At 40.5% G+C, this 12161-nt stretch overlaps 1 protein-coding gene across 1 annotated transcript; it reads left to right on the top strand.

Moving 5' to 3' along the window:
* Window positions 1-536: 536 nt before the first annotated feature.
* LOC131233333 (uncharacterized) lies at window positions 537-5195 on the top strand. The gene is made up of 4 exons (XM_058230008.1): window positions 537-857; window positions 972-1620; window positions 2316-4228; window positions 4767-5195. The coding sequence occupies exons 1-4, from the start codon at window positions 744-746 to the stop codon at window positions 4833-4835; spliced, it is 2745 nt and encodes a 914-aa protein (XP_058085991.1). The 5' UTR covers window positions 537-743; the 3' UTR covers window positions 4836-5195.
* The last annotated feature ends 6966 nt before the right edge of the window (window positions 5196-12161 follow it).

The raw sequence follows: 12161 nt of genomic DNA, 5'->3' as shown, positions 1-12161 counted from the left end.
CCAGCTCCGTGGCTAGTGGTCGGTGCTATGTGGGCCCCACCATGATGCATGTGTTTCATCCATTACGTTCATCCATTTTTAAAGATCATTGTATTGCTTGATACCAAAAATGAGAGGGATATAAATCTCAGGTTGAACACACCACATGAAAACAATAGTGATTGGATATCAACCATTAAAATCCTCCTAAGCCCACTATACTGTTTATGTGACATCCAATCTGTTGATTAGGTCATAAAGGCCCAGATGAATAGAAAAAACAAATATCAGCTTAATCCAAAACTTTTATGGCCCCCAAAATGTTTTTAATGGTTAACCCTCATTCAACACTGTTTCCTGTAATGTGGTACACTTGAGATTTTTATTTACCTCATTTTTAGATTTTATACTTTAAAATGATCTGTAAAAACAGATGGATGGCATGGATGAAACACATACATCATGGCGGGGCCCACATAGCACCGACCACCAGCCATTGGCTGGTGTCAGGGGGAGTAGCCAATCCCCTCAATCCGCTTCTTTGCCGATCATTTTGAATTTAGCACCAGCAATCAAAATTCAAATCCCTCAACGGTCATATTTTTCAACTTACGGCAACGTCTCTTTTTTCTCCATGTATATATATACACGCGTGGGCATTGCTTCTCTCTCCGTGCCACACCGAAAAATCTCCCTGCTCTACAGCACCAAAATCTCTCTCTCCCTCTCTCTAAGAAACAACGATTTTCCAACTCTCCAGCACCATGGATTTCAACAGCCTTCCAAGGAAAGATCTCCAGATCCTCTGCAAGAAGAACAACATCCGGGCAAACATGACCAATGCCGCCATGGCTGACGCGCTCCAAGCTCTCGACACGGTAAGCAATTTTTTTTTCTTTTAATTTTTTGGATCTCTTTTAATCCCATATCCGTTGTTTGGATTTCTTCTTCTTGTTTCTTTAATCTCGTCTTCTTTATTTTCAATTTATCAGATCGAAGGAATTGAAGATATTCAACAGCCGACCATGCCCGAAACTGCGCCTGTTCTTCCCGAATCTCCCAAAAGAACAGCTGTAAGATCGACGGATCCTCCGCGTACCTGTGGCAGAACATCAAATCGGAGAAAACCCATTAAAGATTTGGCCAATCCAATTGAAGATGGACTGAAATATCCGGCAGAGAGCCCGATGCCGTCTGCTCCACGGACTCTCCGAGGAGCGGCTGCGAAGGCTTCGACAGCACGGAGAAGAACAGGGAAAGAAGATCAAGAAAAAGAGGAGCATGTCGATTTGCCGGAGATACTGGCGGAAAATAACAGATCGGAAATGCCCAAAACGCCCACGACAGGCAACGGCCGGAAAAGGGCAACGGCTGCCACTTCGGTTCGGTGGGACAACGAAACCCACATCAAGGAAGAAAAGGAGAATGAAAATCGGACAGCTGTTGGTTTACGAACTTACAGCACGAGACGGTCTTCAAGGTTGTCTGAGAAGAAGATGCAAGAAGAAGCCCCATCGACTCGGAAGAGCAGAGGAAGGAAAGCAGCCGTCAAGATCGCATCGTTATCGGTAGAATCTGATGATTCTGAGAAGGAATCGAAAGAGGGTTTTGAGAAATCTGATGTTCAAGAGGATGAGCAAGGTATGTTATTCATCATTTCTTGTGAATTTCCCTTACCTGACATATCAAACAATGATTTCCTATTGAAAACCTGGTGATGTGCCAGATCTGGACCATTCATCAGGTGGGTCATCCCAGTGCATTTGCAGTGGCCCAAAAACCAGGCCTCCAGTCATCAGTTGTACTAATCCCAGTCTATTTTCAGCAGTCCGAAAAATCATGCCTCTATTAATCTTGACCGTTCATCAGGTGGGCCATCCGACTGTATTTGCCAGTAGCCTGAAAAAATCAGGCCTGTCTGGTCATCTGATGGTGCACACGTGCACATGGATTTGAACGCATGCACATGCGCCACCTGATTTTGGCCATCAATGGTGAGGTCTATCTGATGAACCATTCGTATATCGCGCACATTTTCCATATTGGCTCAACAAAAACCTTTACATATCTCTTCTGATAATGATCATCCAAAGGAGCATTGAAATCTTGACCATTCATCAGGTGGGCCATCCGATTGTATTTGCAGTAGCCCAAGAATCAGGCCTGTCTAGTCACCTGGTAGCGCACACGTGCACATGAATTTTAATGAATATGTGACACCTGATTTTGGCCATTTATGGTGAAGCCCACCTGATGAACTATCCATATCTCTCACGCATTTGCCATGTCGGATCAACAAAAACCTTTGAAATTGTCTGATAATGATCATCGTGCAGGAGCATCAATCAATCATGGCAGCGAGGATCGTGATCAAGATCTGGCTTTGGAAGATGCTGCCACTGTTATTCCTGTGCAAGATGTTTCCGGTGGAAATCGAGTCGGTGTTCTTGATTCTTCTCCTCGGACGGAATCCTCAGAAAGTGAAAAATTCGTCGAAGAAGTTTTAGAACTGAAAAATGAAGAATCTGATGCACATCCAACTGAATCATTTGCTGCGGAGGATGATGCGCCTGCTGTTATTTCGGTGGAAGAAGCTTCCAGTGACAATCACGTTGCTGTTCCGGAATCTTCTCTTCCAACGGAATCCTGCAATCTGGAAAGTGAGAAATTCATTGAAGAAGATGTAGAACTGAGAGAAAAAGCAATTGAAAGTGAAAACTCTGATGAAGATCCAACTGAATCATCCGACACAGAGGATGATGTGGCCGCACCCGATGGCAATCAAGCAGCTGTTCTGGAATTTTCTTCTCCAACTGAATCCTGCAATCTGGAAAGCGAGAAATTCATTGAAGATGTAGAACTGAGAGAAAAAGCAATTGAAAGTGAACATCCAACTGAATCATCCGACGCAGAGGATGATGTGGCCGCACCCGATGGCAATCAAGCAGCTGTTCTGGAATTTTCTTCTCCAACAGAATCCTGCAATCTGGAAAGCGAAAAATGCGATCCAGATCCTTCGATGGATTCATCTGTTGTGGAGAATCAGATGCTGGAGCGTGAAGAAAGCGATGTAGATGCAGATCGAGATTGGTGTCTGAAAGATGCGACCAATGAGGTCCCTGGAGACGCCGATCTGGAATCTTTGGCTTCACATCTCGTGGAGAATCAGGTCGTTCAGTTCCCTGGAGATGTCGATCTGGAATCTTTGGTTTCACTTCTCGTGGAGAATCTAACGCTGGAGTCTGGAAAATGCAATCCAGATTCAGATGCTTCCAGTGAAAATTCCACTGGAAACATCACTGAAAATCAGGTTTCAGAGTCTGAAATTTGTGATGCAGTTGAGGATATGGGTTTGAAATCTTCTTCTGATACAGAGATTTTCGTGGAAGATAATAACGAATCTGGCAATGGTATGACAGATCCCTCATTGCCATCAGAAAATCTGAATCTGGAGTATGAGAATTGCGATCCAGATGCTGATTCAGGTCTTGATCTGGGTGTGGAAAATGCCAAGGACTTCTTTCAGGATGATTTTCCTCCCAAGAATCCGATTGAAGGCAACAATTCCGGCACAGAAACGATGGCTGCTGATCAGATTCTGAACTCTGAAATTTTCAATGGGAACACCGATCAAGATACCAAACTAAAGAGCATTATCATCTCCGCAGTAGAAAATCTAGTGGTTGAAGGTCCGGAAAATCCAAAACACGGTTCTGATGCTATACCATATCCGCATGAGAATCCCAATATGCCGGCTACTGAGATTGACGGAGAGCTTCCGACCAGTGATCATGCTGTGAGTCAGACTCCGATGACTTTGAGGTCTAACAGAGCTGATGCATCAGATTCCGGCAAAATGTCGGGAAATAAGAGCAAGTCTCTGAGGCTGTCGAATAAGAAACGGACGCCGATCACAAGCAAGATTTTGGAGGATGCTGACAAGGAGAATTCTGGGAAATTGTTGGGTAATAAGAGCAATCAGTCTCTGAGGCTGAGCTTGTCGAATAAGAAATGGACGCCGATCAAGGGCAAGGTTTTGGAGAATGCTGACAAGGAGAATAACAATGTGGGCGGGGACAGTGGAAAAAGGAAACCGAAGGAGTTTGGGAGCTTGAGGAAGGTGATGACTGCTGTGGTTGAAGACGTGAATAAGGGCGAGGACAGAAGACAGAGATCATTAGACAAGAAGAGCTTGAGGCGGCTGAAGATTATGTTGAAAGAAAAGATCATTGGAAATGCCAACAATGAGGTATCAGTATTGTTCTATTTTTTTAGTAGTTAAAGGTCATAGTTGGGACTTAGGATGAGATGGGCATGAGAACATCCACAGCGAAGATCTGCTGTCATTGAAATCTTATCAAACGTTCAGTTCCAGCCATTGTTTGATCAGAACAGTTGATAAGCAGATCCACCATCACACAGATGGTATCCTTTGATATTGTTCTGTTGATGGTAGTTAAGCATGATAAGTGGGCCCCACTTTTACCCCACTACCTCCCAACAGAGGTTGGGGAGACTGGGATACAGTTCGGACCCACCCCTGCTTGATCTGAACGGTCAATAAAAATTCACATTGAGTATTCGCTTTGACATTGTTCTGTTGATGATAGCTACAGGTATTCAAGTTTGTGAAAATCTGGGCAGAGCAATGTTAAGGTGGAATTAAATGGTTCACCAACACTGTATGACCAAAACCATAAATAGGATTCACATCATAGATGTGAGGATTACAGAGTTCTTAATGTTTTTATTTTTGTTTTGTTTTTTTTCCGTTGCCTTGTATGCAGTTGTTGCAGAAGAGATCTGCTCTGCAGACGCTGACTGAGAACTGTTTGTTGGGCAATGGAGACAATTGAACGGTGAGGCTGAGGATGATTTCGCAAGAGATATGCTCTGTTTCTTCTCATTGAATTTTGGCATCCTAAGTAGGGGTTGAAACCATGGTTTCACCCAAGTTGCGTACTTAGACCAACTCTCTTCTGTGTTTAGAGGGTTTTCTTGGTTGATGGAACTTGTAGATCAATCAAAGATGGCTGGATGAATGGTTCTTTCTCTATTTCTCTTAGAGAGTGTAAGTCTCTTTCACTCAAGTGTTTTTTTTTTTTTTTTTGAAATATAAATGTGTTTGCGTTGGATTATAAAAGCAAGGCGAACTGTTCTGGTTTTTTTTTTTTTAACCACATTTTGATATCCAATAGCTAAGCTTCTTCGTAACAGTGGAATGATCCCAACCATTCATGTGGGTGGACATGGATGAATGTGAATTCATTCATTCATCCATTCCACTTTTAGATGGATAGGTTTCTTTTCTTGTTCTTTCTTATAGTTGGTCATTTCTTGGTGATTTTTAAATTTTCCAGTGTGGTCCACCGACAATGTTTAAAGACCCTGATTTTCTGCAATCGTTTGATAAGGGTGGTCTTATTATATTTGCTTGGGATTCAAGACCCACAACCACCAATCTTCAGGTCACTAATTGTTCTCCGTTCAGACCGGACTGCCACGCCAAGGGTTCGGGTCCAGCCTTCAGGTCACTAATTGTGCTCTGTTCAGACTGGACTGCAGGCCAAGGGTTCGGTCTTCTTAACCTGTCCATGGATAACCCAGTGCAAGCTGACTTGGGTTGCTTGGGGAAAGCCACATTTTGAAAATGGGACTGAGCTTCATGCAAAAAGAAGAGGTCTCTCTGGTGCCTTTGTCCAATAGCGTGGCTGTAATATGTCCAATAGGACAGGACGCGAATAGCAGCAGGGCATTCAACAAGGAAATTTCATTAATTTTTATTAGGGTGTGTTTGGTTGCACCAAATATCAACCAATATGCTCTTAGTCTAAGCTTCATTCCAATTTCATGATATTTGTTGCAACCAAAATGCAAGGTTGGATTCTGTGGGGACTGGGATCCACTCCATCCACAACCTGTTGTGAGACCTCATGATGGGAGCTTAGGGCCTGTTTGGCCAGTCCAATCCCACAGTATTAGAAGGGACGGGATTGCAATGTCCCAAGATATGCATGACAAGCCAAACAGACCCGGTGAAACTTGTCCCAGGATATAGGCAATCCCATGAATCTTAAAACAATCCACTGACATCACCATCGTTACCTTAAAATTGATCCCATCCCTTGGTTGGACAGATTGGAAGGTAAAATCCCGGGATAAGCCGGGCGTCCCAAACAGACCCAGTGAACTTGTCCCGGGATATAGGCAATCCTATGAATCTTAAACCAATCCACTGACATCACCGTCATTACCTTAAAATCCATCTCATCCCTCCTAATCCCATGGGATTCGCCTGGCCAAACAGGCCCTTAAGGAAGATACCAAAAATAATTCTGTTCCAAAACTAACATAGGTTACATATATACCGCGGGTGAATTTAGGTTTCAGCCATGATTTTTCAACTTTATTCCTGCGGTGCGGCCCACCTAAGTTTTGCAGCAAGCCAATTTCTTTTTCCAAGTCAAGTGAGCATGAATCGGCACAGCTGATGGATGGAGTGCATGTCACACACAAATCACGGCTCGTAGAACTCTTCGTAGATGATTTCAATGTAATCTCATTTCCTCCCTTTCCCGTCACACCCAAGGACTTCAGCGACTCATCCAGGATGATTTGCAGTGTTAACCTGCATTTGGTCCAACCGAGTCTGAGTCGACTCGGACCAGTTGCATCCTTTTACATGTACTGTCAATAAAAAAGCTTGCATGGCATGACCACAAAGAACAACGGTCCAGTTCAAGTGACAAAAGGTCTAATCATTGGTCCCTGATATCTATTTGGAAATTTATTTATTTTCTTTCCAGGACAATCTACAAAAATCGGTTTGTACGGAAGAAATTGCGGGGCCACTTGATATGATTGAAAACAGGTGATGGGCCTCCTCACTGTGGGCTGCCAAGTGGACTTAAATGGCACACGTAACGATATGAAATTTACGTGAGAAATACCCTGACTCATGGACACACGTTTTTTTTTTTTTTTTTGAAGAAGCATTGGATGTTTTTCATTTTAAACCGTAAAATAAATGTCGGAAATACAATAGTTAGATAAAGTTAAATGTAATACTTTGCTCATGATGCATCTAAACTGGTACGTGCATAATTTGGATGGTCTATTTTTAACCGTGAAAATCACACATGCGGCATGCAATTTCTTAGCAATTTCTAAGCTACCTGCGTATCATCCATCACATTCTGCCAGAGTATGAAAGCAACAGGTAAGTCGTCAAGGGTCCGTTTGGGCAGTGGGATTAGAAGGGATTAGGTGGGATGGGATTCAAAAAAACATAATTATTACCCATGGCAGGAATTGTCCCCTAATACCATGGGATGAAATTAATGCCATGCTTTGTTGATAATACGATGGTATATTGAATGAATATACCCACCATCATTTGAAATTATTGAGAATAACACACATGTGTTATATCTAAACCGTTCATTTGTTTTGTAACCTCATTTTATGGCATGGGCCTAAAAATGAGGTAGATCTAAAACTTATGTGGCCCCAAAGAAGTTTTCAACAGTAAGTATTCAATCCCTGTTGCTTTCTATGGTGGGGTCCACTTGAGCTTTGGATTTACCTGATTTTTTGGCTCATGCTTTAAAGTAATCTCGATAAATGGGTGGACGGTGTGGATATAGCCCACACATCATGGTGGGACCTACACAACTTGCTAAACATTGAGTGAAATTGGCACAGAACCCAATGCAATTCCATTTAATGTAATTCCAAGCTTTCCCATTCTTCCCAAACATGGAGTGGAATTGGCACAGGATCAGGTGAATCCCATCCCACCTAATCCCTTCTAATCCCACTGCCCAAACAGACCCCAAAGGACTTTCACAAATACCTTCGGCTCTCCTCTTTGCAAGGAAATGTGAATGGATTTTGATTGTAAGATGAGGGTATTTAAGTAAATTAGTCCGTGCATGTGGCTCTTGACAACGAATGATTGCGATGTACCCGCAAAATACTCCCTCTACTCTACGGCTTGGATTTTACCGTTTCAAGAGCATTTCCGTTATTTTGTAGATTCGCACAAGCTCTCTTGACCTCTCTGTTCCCCGCGTGCTAGTTACGCGCTATCGCTTTCCGGGAGTTTTATTGATATTCAATTCTCGGTAGTGCTTGTATAAAGAAAATTGGACCGTTCGAGAATGTTATCAGTCCAGTGGCAGAGTACACGTGTGGCGTTACCCGCCTTGTACCTGAATTTCGTTGAGAGAATCAGTATTGCAATCCGTACATGATGAACGCACCAGAGTTCTTACACGCATTTCTTATTGCCACGTGTTGAACTCAACCATTAACAATGGCTATGTGAAGCCCACCGACCATCTGATTTGCCAGCTCATTTTAGAGCATGAGCCCAAACATGAGGCAGATCTAAAGCTAAAGTGGACTACAACACATAAACAGACAGGATCACCTCATGAACGAGTTGAATGGAATGTAAACATAATGATGGCCCTCGAGAAGTTTTTAACGGTGGGTTTCTTTATCCCCTGCTGTTTACTGAAGTTTGGTCCACTGGAAACACATCTGCTTCATGATTGGGATTCTGCCCACAAATGAATTTTGTGGAGCGGAGGAATGGCTTGGACATAACACACATTACAGCAAGCTCCATAGAGCTTAGGGTTGCAGAAAATCTAGTAGAGCCAGGAGATGCAGGCCACGTCCCAGTTTTTCACATACGTGGTCCCCTTGTCAACATAGAGTTCCTATATGCATAAGTTAAGTGGGGCCCACTGTGATGTCCTTAAGAAATTCACTCTGTAAGTTTCTCAACTTTATTATTGGAGTAAATTTTGTGTTTTGTAGGTGGAATTATATTTTTTCGTTGGGATGCATTATCTGATGCAGAATAATGGAAACTTTCGTATGATGCAAGATGTGAGATTAATTATACATTAATTTTAGTAATCAACATAGAAAATAAGTATATTCTTATAATAATTTCATAAATTCAGATTTATAATATGAAAATCTATGCATGAAAATATAAAATAGGTGGCCCACTTGTAGGTAAGTACTTCCAATCTAGCATGGGTAGTGCAACAATCACATGGATAGCTAATGATGCAAGCAAATTTTTGATTTTAAAAAGTTTTACAAAATTTAAAATAAAAAAATTCAGATTTTGATTAGGGTTTTAGATTCATGGATGAAAATTTTAAAAACGAGGTTTTTAAGAATTCGAAGGATATAGGTTTTTGAAAGTTGTAATGAAAATGAAAAGAAAAAGACGAGAGAAGAAGAAAAAAAATACATTTCGAATAAGAGATAGGAAAGATGTATGAAGAAGAATATGTTTCGAAGAAGAGTAAGATGAAAGATGTATATTAGGGAATCCACCATCAAGTAAGCTTCTTCTCTTCCACATTTCAATTAGAATGGAGGATTTCTCACAAAACTTAAAACACTAGAAGGAAAATTCATTCACATAAGAGAGTTTTTTTTTTTGTTCCTTTTTCTTCTCAATAACACCGCAAAGAGGGATTGTTGATAAACTGAAGTATACTAAAAACTCTCTGATACCAAATTTGATGTAGGGTGATGGAAACTATCATAGAATGTAAGATGGGAGGTCGATTATACATTAATTTCAGTAATCAACATAGAAAATCAAGCATATCTTCATAATAGATTCAGAAATTCATATTTATAACATAAAGATCCTAGGTTTTCACATACAAAGTACATGAAAATATAAAATAGTTTAAAAGTGGCCCACTTGAAAGTAAGAACTTTCAATCTAGTGTGTATAGTGCAACAACCATGTGGATAGATAATGATGCAAGCAAGATTCTAATTTTGAAAAAGTTTCACAAAAATAAAATAAAAAAAATTCAGATTTTAATTAGAGTTTTAGATTCATGGATGAAAATTTAAAAACGGAATTTTTAGGGATTCAAAGAATATAGGGTTTAGAATGTTGTAATGGAAATTAAAGAGGAAGACAAAAGAAGAATAAATAATAGCTTTCGAAGAGGATATATAAAAGATATAAGAAGAAAATTACATTTCAAAGAAGATACAGATGAAGGATGTACCTTAGGGAATCTACTATCAAACAAGCTTATACCATTCCATAATTCAATTGGAATGGAGGGTTTCTTATGAACCCTAAAACATAGGGAGGAAAATTCTTTCACACGAGATAGTTTCTTACTTTATTCGTCTTTCATCTTCATAAGATTTGAAGATACTTCCATGTGATTTGGAAGGGAGATTGGTGTGAGGCTAATCTTCATCAACGGAGGTGCGAGGTCCCCATTTATCTCCACATTATCATTTCTTTTTCCATCCATTAGGGTATTTTTTTTCAAGTTATTTGATTCTCCCATCCTAAGCCTTCATCTTCTTTTAAACCCATCTTTTCTTTATTTATCTACTATCCAAATCCTAACCAATGTAAACTCATCCATCAAAAGCCACACATGTGAATCATTCGGGTTGGTCGTACGGCCACACCTTATCCCTTTTGATTTTCTATCATCCTTATATCAAAACCCATTTATTTTATTCTGAAAACCCTAATATTAAATCTAAAATCCCTAACTTTCATACTTTTCCAGATTACCCAAGCCCTAATTTTTATCTTGTATTGTATTAGGTCTTATACTTTGAAATAAATTATACCATCTACTAATTGGATGTTCCTACATTAATTAGAATGCAGTTTCCTTTTACTTAATGATCTTATGTGATGATGTTGGTAACTTAGGTTATGATTATGCATGAAGTTCTTCTGGTTTTCATGGGATTCATGATTATTATGACGATGTTTGTATTTTTTTTTATTTATTAATTGTCTTAATTTTGTTACTTGATCTCACATATTATTTGGTTCATGCATCGATCCTGTATCAGCATCTCATATAGTTATGATTAGTATCATGAGTTGATCATGAGATGCAGTGACATCAAATGAACAATTAGCCAGGTGAATAAGAGGGGTGATTGATGATAGAGATCCTAACTGTATTGAGGGAGCATTGCTATCTCTAAGTGGTTATTGAGTGTTTCTATCATGAATGTATATATTTGCATGCTATACACTCAAAGAAAGTTTGGTTGAATAGATTTAATTGATGTGTGGGTCATTTTACATTATAGGTAAAACAAGAGTTGAACATTTTGTGTCATGCCCATAAATATTCTTGAGTCCTTTAGTTTTTCATTTTCAAACTTTTTAGAATCAAGAAGATCATGATAACCTCAACATATAAGAATAATTGTCTCAACAATATTGTTAAGGCTCGCATGTTGAGGATAGATGGGAGATGGTTCTCTAGCTCTCACCATGGATGATGAGATACTATATGTGTTGGCGCCAGCCTTAATGAGAAAGTATACACCTTATTTGGAGCATGATTGTATGAGAGGCATGTCGGGGGCTATCTGTGCCTGTAGTTGTCTTGTTGGCTAAAGGAGAATTCTACACCTATGCACAAATATTGTTAGTGGGGTTTATGCGCAAAGAGCTTGATTCGATAGCACGTGGCACTTGGTGGCGTCAAGGCTTACCTCTATAAGGCTCAAGCACATAGTGCAAGGCCTCTCTCCCTTGGGTCCTTAGTACGTGTATGGTTTTCTCAATGAAGGGAGCATAGGGTTCTTCAAAATATGGTTCCTACCAAGTCCTCATTTTGTATATTTTCTCTTATGCTCTTTCTCCTCTCTTTGTTGATCGATAGGCCACCCTTTTCCGAATGAGTGTTTGGAATCTATCTCTCTCTAAGTGTTTGGAGTTCCTCCTTTTTTTGAAAGAGCATTTGAATTATTTATAAGCGTGTCGATCTAATATTCTTAGCGCTTGCTTTTTGCGCTTCCCTTGGCTAGAGCTGTACATGAGCAGAGTTAGCTCGGTAACTCGCTCAAATCGACTCGGTTCGAAATGAGTTTGAGCCGAACACGAGCTGATTTTTGATGCTCGAAATGAGTTCGAGCCAAGCACAAGCTTGACCCTGCTCGACTCAAATAGTACTCGAAATCGACTCAACTCGGACTTGACTCGGTACAGGGATCAGGGTATATATACCCTTCTAATTTCCAAAACAAAAAACTAACCCCATCGCCCATCCCAACACCCGTTCAAAAAAAAAAAACCCTGACCCCATCGCCCATCCCAGCGCCAAACCCTAACCCTTCAATGGGCATGCGTCTTTGGT

The sequence above is a fragment of the Magnolia sinica genome, chromosome 18, assembly GCF_029962835.1.
Source record: "Magnolia sinica isolate HGM2019 chromosome 18, MsV1, whole genome shotgun sequence".
Classification (NCBI taxonomy): domain Eukaryota; kingdom Viridiplantae; phylum Streptophyta; class Magnoliopsida; order Magnoliales; family Magnoliaceae; genus Magnolia; species Magnolia sinica.
The sequence above is the reverse complement of the archived record's forward strand: the minus strand, read 5'-3'. Positions and strand labels throughout refer to the sequence as shown.